At 53.9% G+C, this 27,845-nt stretch overlaps 1 protein-coding gene across 2 annotated transcripts; it reads left to right on the top strand.

Moving 5' to 3' along the window:
* Positions 1-27,639, top strand: WFDC1 (WAP four-disulfide core domain 1). 2 transcript variants are annotated; one of them, XR_011498950.1, is made up of 8 exons: positions 16-2,107; positions 14,353-14,536; positions 18,589-18,672; positions 19,653-19,793; positions 24,127-24,168; positions 25,631-25,703; positions 26,612-26,682; positions 27,209-27,639. XR_011498950.1 is itself a non-coding variant. In XM_044760975.2 (7 exons), the coding sequence occupies exons 1-6, from the start codon at positions 1,979-1,981 to the stop codon at positions 25,687-25,689; spliced, it is 639 nt and encodes a 212-aa protein (XP_044616910.2). In that variant the 5' UTR covers positions 1-1,978; the 3' UTR covers positions 25,690-25,703; positions 27,209-27,639. The 2 variants fall into 2 exon arrangements, 1 of the variants encoding a protein (XP_044616910.2); XM_044760975.2 differs by lacking the exon at positions 26,612-26,682 and having other exon boundaries at positions 1-2,107.
* Positions 27,640-27,845: the final 206 nt, after the last annotated feature.

A 27,845-nucleotide genomic window follows, 5' to 3' on the forward strand; every position in this document is an offset into this window, starting at 1 on the left:
GTCTTCGGAGGGAGCGAAGCCGATGGCGGGCAGCTGCTGTCAGCCCCCGGCAGGCAGCCCTCGCCAGCTCCAAGGCTTTCCCAGAGGAAACCTCGCCCCCGGAGCCACAGGAAGTCACACTCACAGGTTGGTGAGTCCCAGGAGGACAGCCTGCTGAGCCTGGGATCCAGGCCAGGTCGCCAGAACTCAGATGAACTGGAAGTACCTCCACCGCCTGGAACACGAAGTTCTGAGGCTGGGCCGGAACCTGGGAGGAGTCACGGTCCCCAAACGGTGATGAGCCCCAGGCCCCGGCTGGCCCCCTGGGCCCGGTTGGGCGCGTCCAGCCTGGCTGCGGGGTCGGCATCCTGCCTCATCCCCGGCCACGGGAGAGCGGCCGGTTTTCCAGGTAGATTTGTCGCGTGTTTATTTCTTGTCCTGGCGCTCTCTCTCCTCCCACAGGAAACCTGCGGGGCTGCCATCCCCGGGCAGGCACCCCGATTGTCCGGAAGACTTCGGAGCATCATCTTCGAAGTCAACGCTAGCAAGAAACTAACTGACAGTCAAGCTCAGCACCCTGGGTCCCTGTGGTCCCCATACTGCTGCAGAACTGATAGCTCAATTGAAGAACATATATTGCGGACCTACTGCACCCCAAGCCCAGTGCCATGTGCTCAGGGATGTGCTCTCAGTCACTAAGGGAGACTCCGGGGCCTGCGCCTGACTTTTGTGACCATCTCTTTGCCTATAGACCAGAGATGCTTCTGCGTAGGGCTGTCAGGATGATGAAGGCTACTCTGTGCACCGAGCCAGTGCCTACTGAGTGCCCATGAGGGCCAGGCCCCGTGCCAGGCCGGGGGAGCAGGCAGCAAGGGAGGCATAGATTCTTGACTGTGTGGAGCCTGCATCCCACTCCGGGTGTATGAGCGTCCTGCTGCTGCTGGAACAATTGGCCACAAATGTGGGGTCCCAGATGGAAGAACTGAGGAGCAAAGAGGCTCCTCCAGCATGGCTCAGACGCAGAGGCTGAGCTGGGGCTCGGCCCCAGGACATCTGCGTCTGGAGCTTGGGTCCCTTCTGCTTCACCTGGCAGCGTGTCACCATGCTCAAATGGGCCTGGGGTCAAGCCCCAGCTCTGCTACCTGCTACCTGACCTCAGGCAAGGCTTGTACCTCTGTGTCCCCACCTGTAAAGTGGGTGTCAAAACGGTCCCCGCCTTGTGGGTGCTGAGAACAGGCGACAGAATAAAACGTTGATGAAATCCTGGTCGGCACACGCACGAGCCGACGTTCACAGCTCACTTCCGACGGCTGCGAAATGCTCACGTGCCCAATTTCATTGAACTCTCCCAAGAAACACAGGATGTGAGTAACTGGCCCCACGCCCACGTCCCACGTCCCAGCGCAGGACAGCAGGTTCCAGGACGTGAGTCCTCTTCCCGTGGCCACACGCTCAGCCAGGCCCCATGCAGCAATGTCTTGCACAGAAACTCTTATGGGCAGACGGAGTTTGTCACCCCAGCTCAAAACGTGGATGAGGTGGCAGCTGCGAACCCCCACCCATCCTGCTGGACTGAGTCCCCCACCCCCACCCCCTGCCCGGAAGCCAACACACCTCCCCCGGGGGAGCCGCCCCAGCCTGCAAGGAAGCTCTCATTATCCCAGTGTGGCAGGGCCACTCCCGGCCACGTCTCCAAGCACACCCGGTGCCCCCTCCTCCTGCCGCGCCCTCTGACCAGCCTGGGCTGCAGATGTCTTGGTTGGAGTCTCTGGGGCCAGATGTTATAGGGCAAGCTAAAAATAACCAGGTGGGCCGGCCACCATCGGGGCCGGGGGTGGGGGCGTGTGCCGGCGCGGACACATGATCCAGGGACCCGGCCGAGCGCAGCGGAGACGGTCGGCGGCCGCGCGCGCCTCTGCTCCCCGCTGACGGGACCCGCCGGCCAGAGCGCCCTCTTCTCGGAGACTCTGGGCGAGGAAACGCCATCTCCAGCCGCGGGATGGGCAGGAGGAAGGGCATGAGGAAGGGCATGTGGGGTCTGTGCCTCCTGCTGCTGCTCCTCCGAGCCGCTTCCGCCAAGAACATCTGGAAACGGGCGTTGCACGCGCGGCTGGCCGAGAAGTCCCGCGTAAGTCCCGGGGGGCGGCCGGGAGGAGACGCGCCGGGACCCGCAGGCGCCGTGAGCGCTCCCCCCGCGGCCGGCGGCTCCCTTTATCCGAGGAGTCCTGAGTAGGGTGGGGGGAGGTGGACCCCTCGCCCTCCAAGGCTCCGTGCCTGGAGGGAAAGAGCGCGCCGAACGTGTGCGGGGCTGGGGACCTCCCTTTGCCCACAGAGTGTCCCTTGTCCCGACAAACGGCCCGGATCTCAGAGCCGGAGCACTTAAAGCGGAGTGTTCCGTCTCGACAATCCATAAGCAAATGCTTCTGCAATATGAGATGCATGCATGCGGTTGTTTACTCATTCGGCAAACATTTAGTGGAAACTGCTCCGGGCCAGGCGCCGTGTGGGGTCCTGTGGGCGCAAGATGGAGACACCAGCTCCCGCCCCTCCGGGGGACACAGCCGAGCTGGGGGAGACACCCCGGCGACGTGGGACGGCAGCAGGAAGGGATGCACCACACGGCTAGGAACGTGAAGCACACGCCCGTGAGCCAGTGTCTGGGTTTGAATCTGGGCTGGGGCAGCTCACAAGCTGTGTGACTTCAGACAAGTTGTTCGACATTTCTGAGCACCAGCGATCCCATCTGAAAAAAACGGAGTGATGCGTTCCTTTGAACAAATGTGTTTGATGGCCGCTGTTTAGCAGGCACCATGTTGGGCCGTGGGGACAGGATGTCAGATTCCTGCCTAGGGGAATTCACGTAATGGTGGGAGAGGCAGAGAGTGAGGGAGAAAGAAAATGAAGCCTAGTGTGCTTGGTGACAAGTGCTAAGGAGAGAAATAAAGCAAGATGGGGACTAGGAGAGAGAGTGGGGGTAGAGGGGTGTGATTTTAGCCCCTCTCCCCAGGGGAGCACAGAGGCATCTAGGAGATAACACCAGCACTTCAGCATATATGTGAGGATTAAATGACTCGATATATGTAAAGCGCTTAATGCACAGCAAGTGGTCAGTGCATCTCAGTGACTTTTAATTAAGTAATTGTGAAATTGCTTGGTGCTTGCCTGGTGCCTGCCATTAAGTTGGCGCCCAATACATTCTTGTGGGTGAATTATGGGCAAATGCAATGCAAGCACAGAAGAACACGTGTGCAGCTCTGCCCCAGGAGAGTTGGGGAGGGTTTTCCCAGGTTAGGGCATTCAGCTTGGGGCTTTGAAGGATGAATAGGAGGTTGTCAAGTAGAGAAGTGGGAGAGGGGAATGTGTAATGACCCCAGGCATGGTGGGGTGCATGAAACCGTACTGAGGCTAATCTTAGCCTTGGGGCACCCATTCTACAGTTGGGCAGGAGGCCACTGGGAGTAGAAAAGAGTAATAGTGAGTAAAATGATGATAGGTGTTTGGAGGAGGGAGAGCTCACATGAGATGGTGTAGTCACAGAAGGCTTCCTGGAGGAGGTGGAGACTCTGGCCAGATCCTAAAGAACTATTAAGAATTAGGAGGAAGAAGGACATTCCTGGAAGAAGACTCCGTGTGGGCTGAGGCACGGAGGCAGAAACGGTGCGTGTGGGAGACCCCGAGCAGGCCAGTCCTTGCGGTAGGAGAGGGCTTGTGTGTGCAACGAGGGAGAGAGACCCTTCTCGGGTGTGGCTCCTCTGTGCTCTTTGCTGGCCCCACAGGACGATTTAGGCCTCACCGTAGTGAGCACTTTGCTGCTGGGACCACAGAAAGATTTCCAATACGTCCTCTGGTCTTGTCTCCAGCTGGTTCCAGAGGGTCACGGGAGCAGATGCCGTGGCACCTCGCTAGGACGAACGGGGAGGCTGGGAGGGTCGGGGGCAATGTGCATGGGTGGTGGGGGGAGTCTCTTTAAAAACACAGGCCTGGATGGGCTTCAGAAACCGAGTTGCTTCTAGCCACAAGCTGTCAGAACTCCCCCCAGTTATCAGCAGACATCAGCATCGCTCCCCAGCGCCTAGACTCAGGAGAGGTTTGTGCCAAGAATGTGCCTTGGAGAAAGCCCTGGGGAAAACAGGCTGTTGGCTTGTGACTCAGAGGACAGGGAGGTTGGGCAGGGCACCCAGCCCGGGATGTCATCTCTGCAGCATCTCTAATGAGCTGTGCAGCCTTGGGCCACTCACTGCCCCTCTCTGGGCCTCAGGTTGTTCACTGGGAAATGATGACCAGATGACCTCCGGGGTCCTTTCAGTTCTGATTCCACGTTCCACACAAATGTCCAACAGGGAATTTAGGAGAAACAGGGAGAGCCCCTACACACTCAGAGTCGAGACTTTCCCACGTGGCCCCCACCCTAAGCCGAGTCAGACTTTCAGCCTTGGCCCTGGACCCTTGAGGGCTGTGGGGCAGGTCAGGGCGAGCAGAGGCCGGGGCTCTGTTAGTTTACTGAAGGCAGCTTATACCGCTTCGGAGAGTTAAACACAGCCCTTGTTAAAAACTAAATCATATGAACTTATAATCATATCATTTATGTTAAAAAGAACGGAAGGAGGCACTCCTCACTAGGAATGTGTCGCTTCCTGATTATTTCACTCCATCTCACCGTTCTCTCGCTCTTGTGCTTTGCGCCTGTGGCACGTGCCTGGCAGAAATGCTCTGCACGGAGGAGCTGTGCGGCGTCTCTCCCCGACTCCTCCTGCAGTGCGTCACGTCGCTGACTTGCAGTCAGGGATGGGGGAGTGTGCACCCGTAGACATCGACGACGGCTGCGCGCAGAGCTGGTGGGGGGCACCTTGACCGGCACACGGCCGCCTCCCTCCTCACTGTCGCCAAGCCCCGGCCCACTGGGCGGGCAGAGGGGCTCCGCAGTTGCCTGACGCTGTGCCCCTTTTACAGCCCAGGACTCAGAGACAGTGCCCGAGGGGAAGACGCTGCCTTCTGCTCCCTTTGGGGGGCTTCTCCTCCGTGAGCCTCAGTTTCCCATCTGCAGCCCGGCGAGCGTCAGCGTCTGCTCAGCGGAGCCGTCAGCTCGGTGCCTGGCTCAGAGCCACCTTCTCTACACGTGCATGACTGCAAACAAAACACAGCAAAACACAGAACCAGATATTTACAAGGCGGGACAAGGCAGAAGAAGGATGTTTGTGAATCGTCTTACAGCCTTCCTGGGGAGCCCGAGGTCCGTTCTGTGGAGCTGGTGCCTTTGGCTTGTCTTTCCTGGCATTCGATGAAACTCGTAAGAACAATTCTTTCCTGAGGGCTTAAGGCGTGTCAGGCCAAGCGTTCGCCGTGCTTGGTATGGTGAGTTTATAAAAAGAGGACAAGACACAGAGCAGAGACACACAGGGAGAAGACCACGTGGAGACAGAGGCAGAGATGGCAGTGATGTACCACAAGCGAAGGGGCGCTCAGGGTGGCCGGAGTCAGCAGAAGCTGGGAGCGAGGCACAGACCGGATCCTCCCTCAGCCAGCCTCCCACTGACACCTTGGTTTCCCACTTCTGGCCTCCAGAGCTGCGAGAGGATGTATTTCTGTTGTTGGAGCCCCCAGTTTGTGGTCCTTTGTTACAGCAACCTAAGGACCCTCGAAAAGCCTGCTTCTGGGAATGAACATAGTCAGCGTCTGTTGCTTGCAACCGGCAACTCTGACGACAGACATTTCCCAGATGAGGAAATGGAGGCCCCAGTGGGGAGTCACGCACCACATGCCAGTCCAGCCAGGGACGGCTGAAGCTACCACTACACCCTCCGAGCCCTGGGGACTTTCCTTGCTCCTCAAAGATGTGACACTACCCCCCTGGAGGGCCCCATCATCAGGACCACTAAGATGCCTTCATCTGGAGGGGCGAGGGCTGCACAGCGGGCCCTGAAGTGTCCATGGCCAAGAGCACGTGGGTCCTACCTACCTGGGGGCAGGAGAGAGGAGAACTGGCATGCCTGCCTAAGTGAAGCAGCCCGGCCATAGGCGTGGCCATCTCCTAGTGTCCAGCACAGAGCCTGGCACGTCACAGGCCCTCAGAAACAGTGTAAGAACGGGGAGATGGCTGGCTGGATGGGCGGGTGGACGGAGGGAAGGAAAAGGAAACGAATAGTGTGACTTTGGGGGTGACCTCAGGCGCATCACTTTGTCTTCTCTGAGCCTGGCTTCCTCATCTGAGGTTCCAGTCCTGAAATTAATTCCAGATGGAAACGAGCACGGAGAGGGCTCCAGGGCCTGCATGGTTATAATCTGGGAGCGCAGAGCGAAGCTCTGTGGCTGTCCACAGCAGCGCTGGTCACCACTGCCAAAGGCGGCAGGAGCCCAAATGTCCATAAGCTCAGAGTGGGTAACAAATGGAAGTCTGTCCACACAGTGGAACAGTGTTCAGCCGTAAAAAGGGATGAAGCCCCGACACACGCTACAGCACGATGGACCCCAAAGACGTGATGCTCAGTGAAAGAAGCCAGTCACGAAAGGCCACATAGTGTATGGTCTGTTTGTAGGAAATGTCCAGAACAGGCAAATTCAAAGAGAAGGAAGCAGATTAGAGGTTTCCAGGGGCTGGGGGGCGGGGAACGAGGAGGAACTGCTTCCTGAGAACAGAATTTCTGTTTGGGGTAATGTAAATGTTTTAGAAATAAAGGCGGTGGTTGCCCAATACCATGAGTGTAATTAATGCCACTGAATTGTGCACTTAAAAATGGTTAAGGGGCCAGCCCCGTGGTTGAGTGGTTCAGTTTGCGCACTCCGCTTTGGCAGCCTGGGGTTCCCCAGTTCAGATCCTGGGCGTGGACCTAGCACTACTCATCAAGCCACGCTGTGGCGGCGTCCCACATAGCAGAACTAGAATGACCTACAACTAGGATATACAGCTATGTGCTGGACTTTGGGGAGAGAAAAAAAAAAGAGGAAGGTTGGCAACAGCTTTTAGCTCAGGGCCCATCTTCCTCACCAAAAAAAAAAAAAGATGTTTTAAAAAAATGGTTAAAATGTTATATATATTTTACCACAATAATAATTTAAAAAGCAGCAGGAACCCAAAGAACATCTTAGGGATTCTGTGAAGGGGGAGCGGATGGCGGTCCCCTCTGTGTCCCCAGCACCCCCGGCGGGCATTCGGAGTGCTGACTCCCGGCATCGACTCTTGGTCTTGCTTCGTCAGCCTCAAGGGCTGCTCCTCAGAGGGCCGGTCCCTGAACTCCCCGTTTGAAGTTCTCTTAAGCGGCTTCCTAACATCCCGACTTCTCCTGCATAGCCTTCAGCTCCATTATTATCTGCATGATTTATTTTTTTATTGTGGCTTTGTTCAGTTTTTCATTAACTACTTTTGCAGATCACAAAGAAAAGCAATTAGTTTGCTTTCTCTGTGTGATGTTGCATTTAGTTTGTCACTTGTCCTGGAGCTGAGCCGTGTGAAGACAGGGACAACGCCTTCTGGTTCAGCTCAGCTGTTCTCGTCTGCAGCCGGATGCCTGGCATGTAGTCAGCCTGGGAACGATGAATTTACCATTAAATGAAGGAATAAATTCTCTAAAACCGTCCAGAAGAGGATAGAAGGGATGGAAGGTTCTAGAAGACCTTCAGGTGCACAGGAGGGCTCAGTGGACACCAGCTGAAGGAATTGGTGGAGTTTGCAGTCTTGCTGCACTGAGATGGGGTGTCCCGGTGTGAGATCTCGGGTTTGGGGTACCTCTCCGAGGAAGCCCCATTAGCTGTGCAGCTTTCTGCTCCAGAGCCCGGCGCTGTGGTCCCAGGACGCAGGAAACGGCATTCGTCAGCGCACACTGAACTCAGCCCTCTGTTCCAGGGACCGACATATTTTTAGATCTTTGACGTCCAAATTCCAGAGGAAGAGCAAGTAATACTTAGAGGAAAATTGGCTTTCTTCCTGCGCCAAGCAAACCAGTCCTAGGGTGCTCTTTTATTGGTCTGGCTCTTAAGTCTCTGGAACATTCCAAAGACGGGTAAAGAGCTCTTGCACGCAGAATGAAGTGGGTGGGGAGCGCCGAGGGAGGGATGCGGGTAAATTGGGGCAGCTTTAGAGATTAGATTCTTTCTCCTTAAATGGAAATAGTTTAAAACTTTTTCCTGATTAGAAAAATAATGTTTACTGTAAAGGAAATTCAGACAATACAGTTATAAATAAGTAAAAATGGTCTAAATTCTTCCTCCACGACATAAGCGCTGCTGACATTTTGATGTGTGTGTGCCTAGACTTTTTCATGAAACCGTTATACTCGAAACAAATTTTTACTTAGTGGTATTTGATTCATGTTGTTGGACAAATATTTGATTGAGGTGAAATTCACATCGCATAAAATTAACCATTGTAAAGTGACAGTTCCTTAGCATTTAGGACATCCACAATGTTGTGCGACCACCCCTCTATCTGGTTCCAAAACATTTTCATCACCCCCCAAAAAAACCCCACACCCGGAGCCGGCCCCGTGGCCGAGTGGTTAAGTGCGCGCACTCGGCTTTGGGGGCCCAGGGTTTCGCCGGTTTGGATCCCGGGTGCGGACATGGCACCGCTCATCAAGCCATGCTGAGGCGGCTTCCCACATAGCACAACCAGAGGCGCTCACAATTAGGATACACAACTATGTACTCGGGGGCTTTGGGGAGAAAAAGCAAAAAAAAAAAAAAAAACCCAGACCTATTCAGCAGTTGGCCCCATTCCCCTCCCCCGGCCCCTGGCAACCACCAGTCTCCTTTCTGTCTGTGGATTTGCCTATTCTGGACATTTCCTATAAATGGAATCATACAACACGTAGAATTTGTGTCTGGCTCATTCATACCATTTTGTAGCTTGTGGTTTTCATTGAACAATATATGATGAATATGTTAATATGATAGATCTGTGTCCTTTTTCAAAGGCTTCTATGGTGTTCCAAGGTGTGGATATACCAGTATTTATTCTTGCAGCCTCCTTTGTCCAGGCCGTTTGCTCCAGTGGAATCTGGACTCGGATTTCCAAATGGGGCTCCCAACTGGAGGAGCCCAGGACCGGCATTTCCCTAAGCTGCTTCCAGAGGACGTCAGCCGCAGAATGGCTTTGCAAATTGACAGAGGCCTCCAAAAATATCTCCCCAAAGGGTGAAAAAAGGTAGCCCCCAGGTTGAAACCTTAAGGGAGTCATTTTTATCCAAGTAAGGCACACAGCCCTGGAAAGTTCTGGTCTGAGTTGCATCATAAATGCCTGCTCAACAGCTGTTTGGATATAGATCTGCTATGCAGTCGATTTGCAGGGATGGCGAGAAAAGATGGGAATCGCGGGTTGACTGGGGTTTCCATGAAGGATGCTGTCAGTCCAGGGTGCGCTGCCTCATTGCTCAGAGGGACTTGACACACCACTGAGTGGCGATGGAGGGGACAGCCGCCTGGGGCTGCAGAGCGTGGGGCGAGGACATGTTCTTCCCAGGACGTGTACCTGAGGGAGGCAGTCACGTGACTACATCCGGGGCTGGTCCACAGGCAGTCAGGAGGCGGGGCCATGTGAGAGGGAGGGGCCCTGTGCTGATGAGCTGGAGGAAGCTCCCGGGTGAGGCTGGCGAGCAGCTCCCCAGATCCAGGCTCCCGGGACGGGAAAGCGCCAGAGTCAGACAGACCCAGGTTGGAATCCTGCTTCCACTGCTTGCCAGCTGTGTGACCTTGGGCAAGTGCCTTTAATGTTCTGTGCCTCGGTTTGCTCATCAGTGCAATGGGTTAATCATAGCAGCGGCCTCTGAGGGTTATGCTGAGGGTTCAATGAGACTCAGTACGTGAGGACCTAGCCCAGTGCTGGCACACAGTAAGAGCTTAATAAATGCTGCCTGCCCATATGCTGACTGTGCCTCAGTTTCTCACCTATCAATGGGGACAGAAGCAGTAACTACAGGATGGGGATGGAAGCTACTTCCACGGACCCTCAGGGAGGAGGGCAGGGAGTGGCTGTTCCCACTGCCCCCCCCTTCCTTTTAGGAACTCTGCTCATTGTTTGCGCTCGTCCTGTCTAGACACCAGGAGGCTGTAAATTGCGTTGTGGCTTGAGGGTGTCTTGCGTGCCTGCATGTTAACTCCTTGGGGGCAGGAACAAGCTCTTAGTTTCCTTTAGCCTCTGCCTCAGCGCCAAACCTAAATCATGCTTCTGTGAGTGACTCGAGGGCAGGAAGGAGAGAGGGAGAAGGGAAGATGAGAGAGATGAATGAAGCTACCGCGAGTCGAGTTGAACAGAACAGAACGTGACAGCTCCCTGGCTGCAGGACCAGAGGCTTCTGAGGCCGTCGAGTCAACAATGAGAGAAGTAGAAATAATACCAGCGGATCCACGTTGCTGAGCAGAGCACCACACCGATGCGATCTCATTTGCTCCCCCCACAAACACCCACAGCAGGTGCAACTCTCGTGCCCATTTTGCAGATGAGGAAAATGGAGGCTTGGATAACTCAGCCATTTTCCTGTGTGATCACACAGCTTCAGGGGTCATGTCGGCTCAGCCCCTGTTCTTTATGAGGTCGCGGGCCGTGCATCTTGGTGCCCTCGAAGGTCGGACATGGCTCCTGAGTTCTTGCCCCAAAGCTAGAGGATGTGTGAGCTGGGCCAAGAGATGGGGACGTTCTGGGTGGAGGGAACGGGGTGTGGAAGGCTCCCAGGTGAGGAGGAGGAAGGGCTCAGCAGTGGAGGCCGGCCCACTCGGGATTCATATTTTGGATGCGTGACTCGGGGGCTCCACGAGGGAGGAGAGTAATCCGTGAGCTCACGAGCCTTCTCTGCCTGTGGCCTTGGGCAAACCTGTCACTCTCCGAGCCTCGGGGGCCCCATCTTTAGAGCGTGGATAATGACAGGACCTACCCCCGCTGGACTCATGGGACCAAAGGAATGTGCTTGATAAAAGGCGCAACGTTAAACAAATATGAAGGGACAGCTCAACGGCAGTGACGGCCACCTGGACCGCAGAGCCAGCCGCACGGGGCTGGCGTGCAGATTAATCAGTCTACACACACAAACACTTAGAAGCATGCCCGGTGGGGTACACCCCAGTAAGTGTTGCCCATCACAGTCATCGTCATCTTCATCACAGGTTTCGTTCAACCACACAGATCTGAACTGAGCATCTGTTCCGTGTCGGGGCCACAGCGAGGACCAAAACCGAATCCTAAGGAGAGCATGTTTAGGAGGAGAAAAACAGTGCTCCCCCGGGTGCTGGTGGTTTGGAGCCACATAAAGCAGGGGGAGGGGACGGGGAGCACCAGAGAAGGGTGTTCGTGAGTAGGCACCTGGGGGAAGCAATGGCGGGTGCCAGGCAGGTATGTCGGGAGGGAGGCACAGCACGTGCAAAGCCCCAGAGGTGGGACTGGACTTGTCATGTCCCGGGGACCTCAGAGAGGCCAGGGCGCCAGACAGGACTGAGCCAGGAGGAGAGTGGTGGGAGGCAGGTCAGAGAAGTGGGGGTTTGGGGGGCAGCTCGGGTCTGACTTTGGCCTTTGGCCTTTAAACCTCCGTGGGCTGCGAAGCCATCGGAGGGGTATCTATTCCTGTGCTGAAAGTCAGTTCTTCCTCAGAACCCCAGGAAACGTGCTTTGTTTAGAACCCTCCTTGAGCATCACCTTGCGTGACATGAAATATTTTTCAAAACATTTAATCCTTTCATCTGGGCCCCTCAGCAGAATCAGTTCTTTATCACACCATCTGCTGTTTCGGCCGCGCCATAAATAACTTGAGAGATTCGACTTCTAAGGCGCTTATCTCTTTTGTTCTCTCCAAATTCCGAGAAACAGCGTTTGAATTTTCCTCGGAGAGCTGTGGCAAGTCTAAAATTCATGTCCCTCCACTCCCGGGTCGGGGCTGCCATTAGGAAGTCATCGGTTAGGGAGGCGCCGGAGGTGGGTGGAAAGTGTTTCACTTCTGGTCTGCGGGTCCCATTAAATTTCATAAATGAGGCTCGATGTAAACGCAGGCGAGGTGGAAAAACCAGCCGCCCCTCCCGACCACGCTCGGGCCCTCCATGTCACCCCCTGAAGGAGGCCGGGGCAGCTGTCACATTGGATCGGGATTAAAATGGTGGAGCCCCCGCATGGGTCCAATTTCGCTAATTCTGAAGAAAATGAACTAAGAGCTAATGGCGTGGGATTATGTCCCCTGCTTGCAGCTTGGGAATTATTCATGATGGTATGGGAATTAGGGGGCCAGCCGAGCAGGGGGTGGCGAAAGGGCTGCCCAGGAGTTCACATGCACGCTCTGCTCTCTCCTTGGTTTTAGGGGGGGACAATCTCCTGAAGCCGTCGTTTCCGTCCATCTGCCAAGTGTTGGCTCCCTGTTGGTTTTCACTTTTCATGCATTTAATGACCTCCATAAGGGAGAAAAGATGAATTCTCTGGGTGAAGCCGGGGTGAGGCCAGGAGCCCCAGGCTGTCCCCTCCCCACCTGCTCACTGCTCTCTGGCCCTCAGTCTTAGCCCCTGGGGGTCCCTGGGAGGTAGTTTGAAAACCACTGGTCCTTGTTATTCCACCAGTTCGCAGATGCTGCTGGTCGGGACCTGTTCTCGGTAACCTGACGCCCCCTACAGGGCGTGGGGAGCAGCACATGGAGGGTGAGGCTACAGCAATATTGGGGGGTGGGGGGAACACAACACACAGGACTATGGGGACAGACACTCCAGCGTCCTTGACCTTTCCTCTCTGACTCAGAAGAGATCAGCGGCATGTGCCATTTTGTGTCTTGCCTTTTTTTAAACTAACGCTTTTCTAAGTGTTTGCCCTGTCATTGAAAATCCTTCGTCAGTACTTCAGTACTTCTGTTTCTAAAATTTTTAATTGCCTTCTGTAAATTGAAAAAGTAACATGCACACGGCAAAAAATATATTGAACCTGTGCCAAAGAGTGTACAGTGAGGACAATGAGGAGACACCTCCCTCGGCTTCAGAACCTAGCTCTTCTCTCCCGGGGCAGGCTTCCATATCGTTCCTTGTGTATTGTTGTGCATTCTTCCAAAACGGTTCTCAGCCCGTACAATACACGCATATTGCGTGTGCACATCTGTATATTTTAAAACATAGTTAGGTAATTGCATAAAACTCTTCTGCGCCTACTTTTCTTCGCGAGCCACCATATCCTGGGATCTTTGATGAGCAGCCCAACAGAGCTGACTGCATTTTTTGGTTAACACATTAAGGGCGGGTTTTAATGGCTGCATACTCTTCCGGTCTGCAGACAGGCATTATTTACTCGGGTAGTACAAGGGGGCAGGATTTTGAAATATTTCTGTCTTAGGGGGCCTGGGGGGAGCGTTTTTAGACGACAGGAGCAGTTTAGGCATAAGCCAGGAGGTGGGGCAAGCCAGGCTGTTTTTTCCCACTGAACCTACTCGATATCTGACTCTGTGTGTGTGTGTAGGGCTGTGTAAGACCCACCCTCCACACGCCCCACTTCCAAACCCAGAAGCAGAGCAGTGTTCCCAGCATAGATGGGGTCTCCTGTCAGAGGGACCAGCCTGCGTTGCCTGGTGTGACTTCAACGCTCCCAGCCCCATCTCTAAAATGCTTGTTTTATTGGTCACATGCCCATATTTCCTGTATGTCAAGGACTGTATCTTATCTTTAACCTTTTATTGAAACATAACACTGAAAAGAGCAAAACTCACTTATCCAGCTCCGTGAATATCCACAAAGTGAGCACACCTTGTAGCCAGCTTCCAGATCAAGAAGCAGAACAAGGTGGGCCCCAGAGACCCCGGGGCCGCCGCCCCCACTCCCCCCCCCCCCCCCCCCCGCCCCCACTAAGTGAGTACTCTGCTGACTTCTCACCCCGGACATCAGCTTTGCCGGGTTTTAAACTAAAACTATAAATGCAATCACACTGTGTGTTCTCTTGTGAGCTTTTTATTTTTTGCTCAATATTATGTTTGTGAGATTCACCCAAGTTGCATGAATTTATCCATTCCATGTGTGATTTGCAAAATTTCAAGGCTCTGTATAAACATATGGATAAGTATGTATATACAGAAATATATGTGTATATTCGTGTTTGTATATATACATATAGATGAACATATAATACCCTGTTTTATATGTGCATACATGTGCGTATGTAGCTATAAGCAACCGGATAGACACAACATACAACTCTTCTCCAGACTCACTGATCCTTTCTGCTGCTGACGGCTTACAGTTATTTCAGTTTCGGGATATTACAAAGAGAAACAGCATCTCTGAATCCTCAGAGCGGGCCGCTGAGGCTGGTCCTGCTGGATCACGCCACGACGCGGAGGCTCAGAGAGGCCCATCGACTCGCCCACGGCGCACAGCCGCGGGCGGCGCTGGGATCCGCACGTGGGCCCCGCCCCGCTGACCGCCGCCCTGTCCCCACAGGCCGAGGAGGCGGGTGGCTCCCGGCAGCCCCGCGCCGACCGCTGCCCGCCGCCCCCGCGCTCGCTGCCCCCCGGCGCGTGCCAGGCGGCGCGCTGCCAGGCCGACTCGGAGTGCCCGCGCCACCGGCGCTGCTGCTACAACGGCTGCGCCTACGCCTGCCTGGAGGCCGTGCCGCCCCCGCCAGGTAGGCGCCCGGGCCCGGAGAGGGGGAAGGGGTGGACACCGCGGGTCACCTGTCCCGCCCCGCCCGGAGGGGCCCGGAGGGGAGGAACGGAGCTGGGCGCACACCTGGGCCGTCCCCCTGCGCAGTGGGACCCTGCGGCTTCCTGCGCAAGCATCCTGCTGGATGCACTGAGCGCCAGCTGTGTGCGGGGCAGCCACTGCCCGCAGAGCTACAGTCCAGGAAACACCCCTCCCGGGAAAAATGACCCCTCTTATGAGGCTGGGGGGGATTTCTCCTTAAAAACCCACATTTCTGGCTTTTCTTAAAAATGGTGGACCACATTCCCTGGGCCCCCATCCGCTGGAGCCTCAGGTGCCCCGTGGATGGCAGTGGGTCCTCCAGCTTTCCACCACCCCACCAGGCCCACTCGACCCGTGCTGCCTGGCCCTGGGGGTATTTGAAATGCATTCCTGGAACCTTAGTAGTCTGAGTGGGGTATGCCCCAGAGAGGCGGGGGAGGCAGACCCCTGGGTTCAAATCCACAGCTAGCTGGTCACCTCCTTAAATCTCCCCACCGGAGAACAGGCCTGGAGAGAGAGTGAGCGAGTGGCTCAGGGCAGAGTCTGCACACTGGGCAGTGCTCAGCCCCACACCCGGCTTGGGGCAGGTGATCAGTGACGTCTTTGTGGAACCCTCACACGGATCTCTGGGAGACGGTGCTCAGGGATTCATCAACACAGAGGTGTTTCTGATCCCTTCCAGAGAGAGGCTTGGGGAGGGCAGGGAGCCCGGGGACACTGAGGGGGATGGCAGCTCCCTCTCCCCGGTGGGGGAAAACTGCCCCCTGAGTGCCCAGGATGGGGGCAGTAAACATCCCCCCCTCAGTTCTGCCCGGGCTGAGCCTTTAATAAGAACAGCCTGGGGCCGGCCCAGTGGCATAGTGGTTAAGTGCACAACTTGCACTTCTCTGCAGCCTGGGGTTCGCCGGTTCGGATCCCGGGTGCGGACATGGCACTGCTTGTCAAGCCATGCTGTGGCAGGCGTCCCACATATAAAGTAGAGGAAGATGGGCATGGATGTTAGCTCAGGGCCAGTCTTCCTCAGCAAAAAGAGGAGGATTGGGAGCAGATGTTAGCTCGGGGCTAATCTTCCTCAAAAAAAAAAAATTAACAGCCTGATTGACTGCACCTTTCAGCAACAGGCTTCAGGGTCCCCCGGCCTTAATTCTTGGAGGCGGCTCCGAGACGGCGGCCCCAGCCCCTGCTCCCAAGGCCGAAGCAAGACTGACTGCACTTTGTTCTCCTTGGGGTGAGGTCACAGCGATGACAAGGGACTCAGCACCCTTAGTAACACTCATAATTACAGTCTCCAGTGCATTCGAGCACCGCCGCTTGTCCAGGGCCAGGGTGGGCGCTCAGGCCCAGGCTGGCTCCTCCAGGGCGCTTTAGAAGAAAGAGAAACTGGGGCACCCTCCTGGTGGAAGAAGCACACAGAGGTGCTCCCCTCTCAGGGCAAGTCAAAAAGGGTGCCCCTTCCTTTGGACTGCAATAGGGCATAGGGATTCTGGCTTCACTTGCCACCCGGGCCAGGTGCTTTTGAGCAGTGCACAAAATGTACAACTGTCCATGACATTCCCGGTAGCCTTTCTGTACATCATCTCATTTAATGGTCACACGGTCCCATGGGGTGGAGGAAGTGTTATCAGCTGAAGACACTGGAGCTCGGAGAAGCTGAGTCACTTGCCCAAGGTCACACAGCAGGCAGAGCTGGAGTTTCAATCCAGTGTTCTGAGTGTGGAGAAGTGTCTGCTGCTTTAGGCCCTGAGTGCAGGGATGTGGCGCCCCCTAGGCACATTTGTGGGGTCCTTCACTGCCCGGAATATCCTTCCCCCAGACACCCACACAAGTCACTCCCTCACCTCCTTCAGATCCTGGTCCCGAGGGGGTCACTTTCTCAGGGATCTCCCTCTAAATGGCCATCCCTCCTCTGGCCATTCCTTACCCCATTCCCTGCTGAAGTTTTCTTTATAGCACAATCTGGATTGTTGTGTTTTGGTTTTGACTGTTCCCCCCACTTGAAAGGGAGCCCCCGAGGCAGGAGGTTTGGTCAGTTTCATTCACGGCTGTATCCCCACCACCCAAAACCGTCTCTGGGCGCCTAAAAGATACTCCAGTGAACCGTGAGTGAATCAATGAATGACTCGCTTCCCTGGCCAGCAGGAAGGGCCGTCAAACCATTAATTAGTCATACTAACAATTAGAGTAATAATATCGAACACGGCTTCTCACCCCGGGCACCCTTCACATTTGGGGTTAGATAATTCTAGTTGAAGTGGGCGCAGGGGGCTGGCCTGGGCATCCTCGGATGTTGAGCAGCACCCCTGGCCTCTACCCATTAGATGCCAGCAGCACCGCACCCGACAATGTGACAACCAAAAATATGTCTAGACTTTGCGGAATGTTCCCTGGGGGACAAAGTTGCTCGACACTGAGGACCACTGATCCGAGAGGAGCGGATGACTTGAAATGCGCCAGGCCCTGCGCCCAGCAGCCCACACACTTCATTGCCGTCTTCCTGTGGTTCCCCCCGAAGGCAGCCCCTGAGATAAGGGCTTGGGCGTGGGGCGCTTATTTAGCAGGTGATCCCAGGAAGCTCTAGTGAGAGAGCAGAGGGGAGACCCTGGGCCTCCAGGCTTTAGGGGTCTGCAGATGAACGGGAGGCCTGGAGCGAGGCTCAATATTTCCAAAAAGTACAGGAAAACGTGCCCATGTCCCTGCTGCTTGGAAGTCTCTGAGCAACGCAAAGGAGGATACAGACAGTGAACACGAATATGTTCCCTACTGGTAACAATTGCATTGGAAATACGTTCACTAACAGGAGGTCCAGGGTGGTGGGGGGAGGAGGGAAGGAGCAGGAGATGGGAAACAGTGGCTGTGGGGCCTCGTCGGGTCATCCTGGAGTTCGGAAGTTGCAAACGCTGGTCTGTTCCTCTGTTGTTTCATTTCCGCGTTGCGAGCTACCATCTCATGCTCTTTTAAGGAAAAAGCTAACCAGCATTTTTACCAATGTGCATCTGTGTACTTTAAAAGGTGGTAGACAGCACACCAGCCTCTTTATTTTTGTCATATTCTGGAGTCAAACTAAAGCGGAGGTCGAACACAAATGTGACCCCAGACCAGTTTTATTTGATCTCCAGAGCACTTAGAATTTTTAAAAATTAATTGCCAACATTTAAAAACCTGGAATTTATAGTTTAAAAAATATAGACTTAAAGTTTTTTTGAAAAAACCCCAAACCCCAGAGGCCCTGGGAACCTGGGAATGGCCGGCCAGAGCTAACCAGCAGCTGACCCAGGGAGGCAGCAACAGGCTCCAGTTTGCCGTAGTCCTGCCTGCCCTCCTGCTTTGTCACCTGTCTGCCCCGTGGAGGCATTTGGGCTTCTGACCCCTGCTTTGGGTTTTTGATGACCTTCCAGTCTACTGTGTGGGTCACTCTTCCTATTAGAAATGTATTGGTTAGAGAACAGGCTGTGCTACTGTAACAAAAAGACCTGTAAATCCGGGGGCCCACCTGCGAGGCGTTTACCTATCCCTCAGTTAATAGGCGAGAGTCGATGGGTGATCCATTGCAGGCAGGTGGCTCCACTCCATAGTCATCCAGGGCCCCAGGTTCCCTCCGTCTTGTTGCTCTGCATGGTTAGAGTAGCTCCCAGCCTGCAGGAAGAGGGAAAGAGAGAGGGAGGGGAGCAATCAGGCATCAATGCAAGGGCAAGACAGGAAGTTGCATCATTGCTTCTGCTCACATCCCATTGGCCAGAACTCAGTCACTTGGCAACACCTAGCTGCAAGGGAGGCTGGGAAATGTAGTCTCCATCCCGGCCACCTGGTGCCCAGCCAAAACTCAACATTTCTTTAACAAAAAGGAAGGGGTGAACATATGCTGGAGAGCCCCAGCTGTTTCCCCCACAGGGAGCCCCCGTGTTTCATCATAAAATGTAGGCTCCCCCACCCCAGAGGCTGGGCCATTTCTCAGCTGCCTGAGGAGGGCCTCGATTTAACCATGCGTTGTGTTAGTTTTAGACTGGCTGGTGCAGCCGAAACCTCGATGGCTTGGTGGCAACGGCTGGCTCCTGGATGGCCCTGAGGAGACATTGCAAGGTACCTACAGGGTGAACCCCCTCTGACATCAGAGCCAGGTCCCCCTGTCTCAGGCTGCCACCAGGAAACTGATGACAGGGGCTGCCTGTGCCCCAGCAGGCTGTCTGTCCCCAGACACTCAGCCCTCTTGGATCCCCCCTCACTGCAGCACAGAGGGTGGTGGTGGGGGCTTGGCCAGGCCTTTAGAATCCCCAGAGCCGTGTAGGGCTTGACCCTCCCTGGGAATGGGGCCTCCTTCCTGGTGGAGAATTGAGACGGAGGGGCTCGGGGTTGGTTTTCAGACCCCTAAAATCATAAGAAGGTGTTCACTGCTCCCCAGTGATGAGGCCTCCTTCCTGGGTGTGTGGAGAGCCATCTCCTGGGGGCCCAGAGACTCGTAGCGGTGTGAGAGTGTACATCTGCGTGTGCACAGCTGTGCTCGTGACTCTGCACACCTCTGGGTGTGTGCCTGTGTCCATTAGGGTGTGCAGCTATGCATGCAACTGTGTGGCTGTTCTTGTGGCTGTGTCTGAATATTTGTGCATCTGTGTGCATGCAAATGTGTGTGAATGTGTGTGCAGGATTTGTGTGCCTGTGAACGTGTGTGTGGGTGGCTGCATGTGTAGTGTGTATATGTGTTTTAGGGCTCATGGGGTGGTGAAAATACATGTGTGATATGTGTGAGCGTGTGTGTGTGTCAGGATAGGTGTGTGTGAACACATGTACACGTGACTGCAGCATGAGCATATGTGTTTCAGGGTGTGTGGGTGAACATGTATCTATGTCCGTCACTATGCATGTGAGGCCGTGTTTAGGATCCTGTGCCTCTGGACGGCCCCTTTGTGCATGTGTGTGTGTGCATGCGCACACGTGTGCCGCTGTGAGACCCAAGGCACAGCGTGGAATCTGGGGTGCAGATGAGAGGCAGCCCCTCTGGGTGATGAGCATTCACTGCCCTGCGGGGGACTGCCCCTGAGACCCCGCGTGTGTCCTTCCCACAGCAGAGGCATGCAGCACCACGGAGGATGGGGCCGAGCCACTCCTCTGCCCCTCAGGCTACGAGTGCCACATCCTGAGCCCGGGTGACATGGCCGAGGGCATCCCCAACCGCGGGCAGTGCGTCAAGCAGCGCCGGCAGGCAGGTGAGCGTGGGTGCCCAGCCCTGCTGCAGCTGCCCTCTCCATCTGCCCCCACGGGAGACTGTCCCAGAGAAACCATCGGCTCCTCCTGCCCCGCCCCACCTTTCGGGTTCTTCACCCCTTGCCTGCACGAGACATGGGCCCTTGAGCAGGCAGACTGGCTTCAAACTCCCGTTCTGCCATCTCCTACAGGGCTGACCTTGGGTCACTTGTTTCAAATCTCTTGGCCTCAATGGTCTTATCTGTAAAATGGGGCTACTTTATGTTATTATGGAGATTCACATAAAACATACATGTGAAGCCTGGTGATGACAGGTGCTCCGTAAATGTCGGATATTTCATATGCATCTAGGTAGATCTATGTTTTGAATTGTCCGAGAACCCCTAACTTCCCAGGACCTCTGCTAGGACCATGCAGTGTGACTTCATTAGTCTTCATCTTTGGAGACAGGGCAATAAACAGACCAGCAAAGGGCGTGAATAGCATTGCTTCCGTTTGCATAATTTTCTGTTGGAGGGCAAGAAGGGCTGGTGGTACCTAGATACCTGGGTACACCGCATGTGCCTCCTGCAGGGCGTGAAGTTGAGAGGTTTGCTGTGGAGTTTGGCAGAAATGGGTGGCAAGCAAAGAGTCTGGAACTTCAGGGAGATGTAGGGTAACCTGGTGAAAGCAGAGCTCACTGGAGCCCTGAGCCCACCCAGTCCAGGGCTCGCAGCCCCGCCTCTGCAGCTCTTAGCTCTGCTCACCGAGGACAGTATCCTCGGTTACGATGGAGGATAATTCCAGCCACCCCGTGGGCTGAAAGAACACATCAGTGCGTGATCTGCCAAAGCACTTTCTTCCCCTCATTTGAGAATCTGTCTCCCTGAACTGTTTCCAGAAAGAGATAGGCATTAAGTCAGTTACGCATTTAACATCATTATCATTGCAAATAATAAAATTATGAGACATCAGAACTGTCTCGAGAATCCTAGTTCCTGGAATTCTGAGCTTTGAAAAAATTGCCTATAAAAGGATTTGAACCACCTAGGCATTGGTGTGGTTTTCCCTCCATTTCACGTGCTATTTGGGGCTGTGAGCGGGTTCTCCAGCCAGACGGCCTGCGGTCCGAGGGCCACTTGGTCCCTCACTGCTGTGGGCAGCAAATAGCCTAACCTTTTGGGGCCTCATTTTCCTTGTCTGTAAAATGGGCTAATCATACTTGAGCTGCTTCACGGACTGGCTGAGGAATCCACATAAACCAGGCCTGTCACTTTGCGAGCACAGAACAGAATCTCTCCCATTTGCATCGTTGTTCATCTCTAGACACCAAAGCACACCGTAGCGGGGTGTGGTCCTTCAGATGCAAAACTCCGAGGGCAGGCCAGCCTGCAGGAACCTGCTGGAGGGTGGAAGGGACAGCCTTTTCCGAACGAGAGTGGTGGGGCAGGTTAGGAGTCCTTTGATGGTGATGTCATTGCTGTAACCAGAGAGGCCAGGCACCGCCTCGCCTCTCATCTTCTGATCGCGCTCATTCAGTTATGTCACTTCCAAGACCAGGGTAAGCCAAACCAGTTCAAACCAGTTCCAGAGGGTCCAAACCAGTTCAAAACAGACCCACTTCAAGGTTGGAGGTTAGCGGAGAGAACAGACGAGTGAATGACTGTGCTTGGGATGCGTGCCGTGGTTTGAGTGCCTCACGGGTGCCCTCCTTAAGCTTTAGTGCAAGCCCATCAAAGAAGTTGAACCAGGAGGCAGTGGTGTGTCTGATTAAGAATGCAGGCTCAGAACCACTGAACTGGGTTCAAATCCTGTGTCTTTCTTCCTGGTGAACTTGGGCAGGTAACCTAACCTCTCTTAGCCTCAGTTTCTTCCTCTGTATCCTGGAGATAGGGATGGTCACAGTAGTAATTGCCCTGGGGTAGTTATGAGGCTCGAAAGAGAGAACACCCATAAGGTGCTTAGAGGAGCACCAGACGCACAGTAGGTCCTCAATGAATGTGTGCTGCCATCGTGTCTGTCCACGGAAGAGGGAGCACTTGAGATCAGGAACTCGCCCAGACAGTGCCCACGGCTGACCAGGAGCAGAGTGGGAACTCTGAGCCTGTTCACCTGTTCCCGAGCCTGTGAGTGTGTGTGTGTGTGTGTGTGTGTGACATCCCAGGGGGCTGTCACTTAGCAATAATTTTTGTTAATTACATGGAAGTTTGGAAACATCTTGAATTCCAGCAAGTTCCCTTGGAGCAGTGGCCTCAGGGAGGAGCACTCTTTTCCCAGGGTAACCAAAGAAGAAGCCTGTTATTTAAGTTTTGTTTTTTAAATTACACATTTGAAATAATTTCAGACTCACGGAAAAGTGGCAAGAATAGCCTCCACCCAATCCATCAATTGTTAAAATACTGTCACGTTGGCTTTGTCATTCTCTCTCTCCCTCTCCCCAACCCCTGCTCTCCCTCCGTACACATCTACCTATTTATTTTTCCGGACTATTTGAGAATAAGTTGCAGATCTCGTGCCCACACCTAAGATGCCAGTCTTCTCTGAGAGCCGGCTTCTAGACGGGGCCGAAGATCACTGGGGTTTCACAGTCCCTCAGCCTGGGACCCGATGTGGGAGGGGTCATGTCTTTCTTAAGAGGAAGATGAACATCGACACGTGCAGTAAATCTGATTCTTCGGAGGACTGGGTCAAGGAATCCGGGCATTTTTCTGAGGGCATTCGAGGTCATTCAGAGGCTGACCATTCAGGGCCGAGAGGTGGGAGATGGGGCCCCATGCTTGCCTCTGACAAGTGACTTCATGGGATGCTGCGTGAGAATAAAGTAGGGCCACGCAGCCTTGAGCAGGGGAATCTGTTTTGTAAAAACGACATGGGACCTCTTTCGGTAAACATACTAGGTGTGAGGTGGGTGTCCAGTTCCACACATAGCTCTTCTCCTTTCTGTAGCATCGTGGGCCAGAATTCCTCCCCAAGGAGAAGGGAGGAGCCGGGATGTCTCGGGGAGGAGCCTCCCGCCTGGAAAATCTCCATGTGCTTCGGAAAATAGTTGTTACCACAGTGGCTGATAAGCTGTCCGCCTGAGGGTGGATTGCTCCACTGGATTCTGTAGCCTTAAACAATAAATGTCAGGGCTGGTCGGTCCTAAACACCCTGAGGATTTTTAGGATGATCACAAAACAGCAGAAAACAAAAGGTCCGCCTATAGCACAAATATGAGTTTTTAGTGAGATGTCATTGACAGATAACATTGTATTAGTTTCAGGGGTGTAAATGTGATTTATTAACATTACAGCAGTCAGACAAGCCCGATATGCCGAGGTGGGGAAGCGAGCCAACTGACGGCGGCTTTTCCCGGGTTCTGGCCCGATTTCGCGGCTCTCCCTTGAATGTTTCCCTGATGGGGGGCCGGGCGGAGGAAAGACGTGGGGTCGATGACAATCCACAGCAGGAATTATGTAGTGGAAATTGTCAGTAATTTGAGACACGAAATTGCCAAGAGTTGACCGCTTCCTACATATGAAAATGGCAATTTAAAATCATTCCTCCTAATATTGGCATATATATGTTTTAAATGAAATTATTTCTTTTAATCCTCACAGTCACTTCAGAGGATTTTGTGCCCACTTCCAGGTGTGAAAACCGGGGCTGAGAGAGGCTCAGCGGAGCAGTGGAGGGAAGACGCGTCCTTGAGTTCTTTGTCATTTTCAGTTATTACATTCAAGTCTCTTTTGAATGGACTCGAAGGAGCACCACTCACTCCCCCTGTGAACAGAGTTTGTAATGACACTTGCTGAACAATATGTTGACCTTTTGCTTCCAGTTCATCCTTTTTTTTTTTTTTAAATTGGCACCTGGGCTAACAGCTGTTGCCAATCTTTTTTTTTTTTTTTTCTGCTTTATCTCCCCAAACCCCCCCTGTGCACAGTTGTATATCTTAGTTGCAGGTCCTTCTAGTTGTGGGATGTGGGATGCCGCCTCAACGTGGCCTGATGAGCGGTGCCATGTCCGCGCCCAGGATCGGAACCCTGGGCCGCCGCAGTGGAGCGCGCGAACTTAACCACTCGGCCACGGAGCCAGCCCCCCAGTTCCTCTCTTAAGACAGTGGTTCCCAAACTTTTTGGTCTCAAGACTCCTTTACACTCAAAAAATATAGACAACCCCAGAGAGCTCTCCTTGGTGTGGGTATGGACATCAGCTGTGGTATCACATGTCCTATAGCTTCTGGAAACTTCTACCATACCCTTGTGAGAGACTGAGAGTGAAAAACCACAAATAATTCTTTAGTATTATTATGGAAATAGTTAAGGGCCCTATAAACTCCACGAAAGGAGGTTAATCCTCTCGTTTGTTTTCCAGATGGGCGATTCCTACGACACAAATTTCACAAAGAGTATCCAGGTAAGAGAGGACACCAATCTTTCTTTGCAGAGGGTATGGAAAAGGACCATGAATATTTCTCAGGTGAAGAAGTAAAGTACAATCCCGTTGGCTGTTACGTGCACTCCAGTCTGAAGCTGCTCAGAAGGGAAACGCCCATCTTCTCCCCAGCTGCTTTTATGCCATCAGCTGGCACTTTGTGGGTGCGGTGGTGGGGTGCCAAGATGCTTCGGTTGTGAAATCTCTCCTCCAGCCTGAGGGGTCCTCCAGGTGGCATCTAATGTGGGCAGGAGCCATTCCAGGCTGCAGGCTGGGGCTAGGCAGCGGCTCAGGGATGTCTCACCGGGGACAAATGGGAACTAGGATTGGAAAATAAACTAGAAGCCCTGTTGTCTGATGGTGGGCGGGGGAGGTGTGAGCCAAAGAGGGGCTCACAGCACAACAGGGCTCATGTTAAACATCAGAACTTGGGACTGGGTGTGCTAAAGTACCTCCTATTTTCATTCAGGGAACTGGAAATATGGCTGACACCGTCCTTCCATCCATCCATCCACCCATCCATCTATCCATTCTTCCATCCATCCACCCATCCACCCATCCATTCTTCCATCCATCCACCCATCCACCCATCCATTCTTCCATCCATCCACCCATCCACCCATCCATTCTTCCATCCATCCACCCATCCACCCATCCATTCTTCCATCCATCCACCCATCCACCCATCCATCCATCCACCCATCCACCCATCCACTCTTCCATCCATCCACCCATCCACCCATCCATCTATCCATTCTTCCATTCATCCGTCTATCCATTTGTGCATCCATCTATTCTTCCATCCATCCATCTATTCTTCTATCCATCCATCCATCCATCATATCTTTATTAAGAATCGACAGCACATATTTATCAAGCTTTGTTCTGTGCTTGAGGTTGGGGCTACATTGGTGAACATGGAAGACCCAGTCCCTGCCATCAGGCAGCTAATATAAAGCAGGAAATTAAAACATTAATAAAAACCCAAGTGGTTATTTAGTGACAAGAGTGATCAGGGCAATTGAGGTCATATACAGGAAACTGTGAAAAGGACATCTTCAACTAGGATGTCAAGGAAGCCTTCCTGAGGAGGGGACATGTAAGCTCAGCCTAGAGAACAAGACATAGTCTAAGGGCAGAGGAACAGCAAGTGTGAAAATCCTGAGGTTGGCAGCAACCTGGCCATCACTGCAGCCGGAGTGTGCAGTGAGCAAGGGGGTGAGTGGCAGGAGACGAGGGCAGAAGTGCAGGCAGTGGGGCCCTGGTGAGCAGAGGGGGGAGGCTGCAGGAGGGCGTGGGTGACCTCATCTGGGGAGAAGGGGGGCACGGAGCCAGGGCGCCGGGCCAGACCAAGGTATTTGACCGACTTTGGCAGTGGCTGGTGAGCCGTGACTGTTTGAGCAGGAATTGCACACCCGCCCTGACAGCCCAGTTCTCTTTACAGAGGGTGACTCCAAGAACGTGGCAGAGCACGGAAAAGGACAACAGAGGCACTTTCAGTAACGCGACGACAGCAGGTGAGTGGGAGGAGTGATGAGTCAACGGCGGGCGGTGGCTTCAGGCAGCCACGTGGCTTTAATCACAAGTTGCCCAGTGGGAAGGGGAGAATGGGGCTCTACCTGAGGGGGAATTTTTAAATTCCCTTCCGATTTCAAAGTGAACACTGGCGAACTTTGTGTGTAATCAGAAGCGGAAGTTTCCATATTCTCTGCACCGAAGTCTGCAGACTAGACAAGGCTGTCACTTTCTTTCCATTCCTTTGTCTTAATGCCTCCACAAACAGACGGACAGGTCCTCCGCTGTCCACAAAGTCTGTCCCTCTGTCTCCCCCTCCCTCTGTCACACACGACTGTCGAGTGCCAGCTCTATGATGGGCGGGTACAGGCATGGCACTCAACAGTCGCCCATGGATTTCTGTGTAAGCCAGCAGTGCTGGGTAATGCAGCGAATGAATCAGAGAGCTCCTGCCCTCGCGGGGCTCACATCCTAGGAGGAGACTAAACGAGCCAATAAGTAAATCAGCAAGAAAGTGACAGACTGCCGCAAGTCTTGTGAAGGAAACGGACGGGCGATGTGAGGCAGAGTCAGGGGCGAGGACAGGGAGCTGCTTCAGGTCGGGGCAGGGAAGGCCGCAGTGAGGAGGTGACATCGAGGATAAGAAGGTGCTGCCCTGGGAAGACCTGGAGAATGGGCACCCAGGCAGAAGGAGCCGGAAGAGCAAAAGTCCCGAGGCAGGAAAGATGTTGGCTTTGAGGAAGCACTGGGGTGGGAACAGAGTGATGGTGGGGAGGCAGGCACCAGAGGTCACAGGCTCAGCTCTCAGATGCTCTCCAAGGTGAGCTGCAGGTGGATGCACAGAGCTGTGGGATGGCAGCTCAGAGGGGTCTCAGTGGGTAAAACCTGACGACCCACCCATGCCCCGTAGATGCTGAATGTCTACACATGGCAGACAGAAGCCCTGGAGAGTGGACGAGCTCCCCAGGCTGTCCTTGAAAGGTAAACATCAGGTTTCAGATTCCAGAATATTCAGGTGTGAGTCGTCCGGGACAATCTAGACCCGTGAGGATGGATGCCAGCGTGTCTATTACCTGCTGATGACAGGAACAGTCCTTGGAGTGGGGCTGACCCACCGAGGACTGTGAACTTCAAATGGGGAAGTGCTGGGGGCCAGCGGGGAGGAACAGGACTGTGAAAGCCAGTTCAGGATGGCTTTTAGGGGCCAGCCAGACCTGGGTTTAAACTCTCACTCTACCACCATGTGACCCTGGGCAAATGACTTCAACTCGCCAAGCCTCCGTTTCCTCATCCGTAAAGGGGAAGGATGGGAAAGGATGCAGATGTAGGAACTAAATAAGATGGTACCCACAGAGACCTAACAGTGAGGTCGGAATTTAGCCTTAGCAGAAACTGGCGTCTTTCGGGATTTCTGGCGGGTGAGGAAAAAGGAGGTGACACAGATTCGTGGCCCCATGTTCTGCCCAAGCAGTGGCTCCTATTCCTTCCTTCTTTGCTTCCCTTTCAGCCAGTTTACAAGAACATTCCTCCACTTTCTGCTAAGCCTTGGAAACAGTTGGGTAAAAATGATTTGACCCTCAGAAGTCACGCCCAGCTCAGCAGAGCACAACCCCAGAGAGACAGGACGCCCAGCTGTCAGCCCCAGCTTGGCCCCACCTGGCTGGACGACTTTGTGGGAGCCCCTTACCAGCACCCGGTCCCCGTTTTATCATCCTGGAAACAAGGCACGCCCAGGAATCTCATCTGACCCTACAGCTCCGCAGATCCTCCCCAGGGAAGAAGTGACTGCTGTTGCGAGCGTGTCTGAAGCCCTTTCTAAGACAGAGTTCAGTGTCCTGGTTCTTGACGACTGTCTTCCAGGTCTGACGCCGGGAGGCATGTCCCCATCCCAAATGCTCTCAAAATAAACTCACTCTTCATCACATGCAAATGCACTCACCTGCACATGCGTGATTCATAGTTTTAACCACCGGATGGTCTTACATTGAATGTACTGGTGCCACTGGGTCCTGGGGGCGGTGAGGGGCTGTCACTGGGATGAGAGGTCAGCTCAGCTCTGCTTCAGGAACCAGGAGCACCTGGGTCCCGTGTGCAGTGTTGGAGTTTGGGTCCCTCTGGAGCAGCCTTGGGAGGGGGGTCTATTG

This window comes from Equus asinus, chromosome 28, assembly GCF_041296235.1.
Source record: "Equus asinus isolate D_3611 breed Donkey chromosome 28, EquAss-T2T_v2, whole genome shotgun sequence".
Lineage (NCBI taxonomy): Eukaryota > Metazoa > Chordata > Mammalia > Perissodactyla > Equidae > Equus > Equus asinus.

What these genes read in the sequence shown, in the direction of transcription:
- WFDC1 (XM_044760975.2), top strand. Translation starts at nt 1,979, where the DNA reads ATGGGCAGGAGGAAGGGCATGAGGAAGGGCATGTGGGGTCTGTGCCTC. An exon ending in CCCTGAGGAGACATTGCAAG is followed by an intron (nt 18,673 to 19,652) that starts GTACCTACAGGG and finishes TCCTTCCCACAG; the next exon opens with CAGAGGCATGCAGCACCACG. An exon ending in CAAGCAGCGCCGGCAGGCAG is followed by an intron (nt 19,794 to 24,126) that starts GTGAGCGTGGGT and finishes TTTGTTTTCCAG; the next exon opens with ATGGGCGATTCCTACGACAC.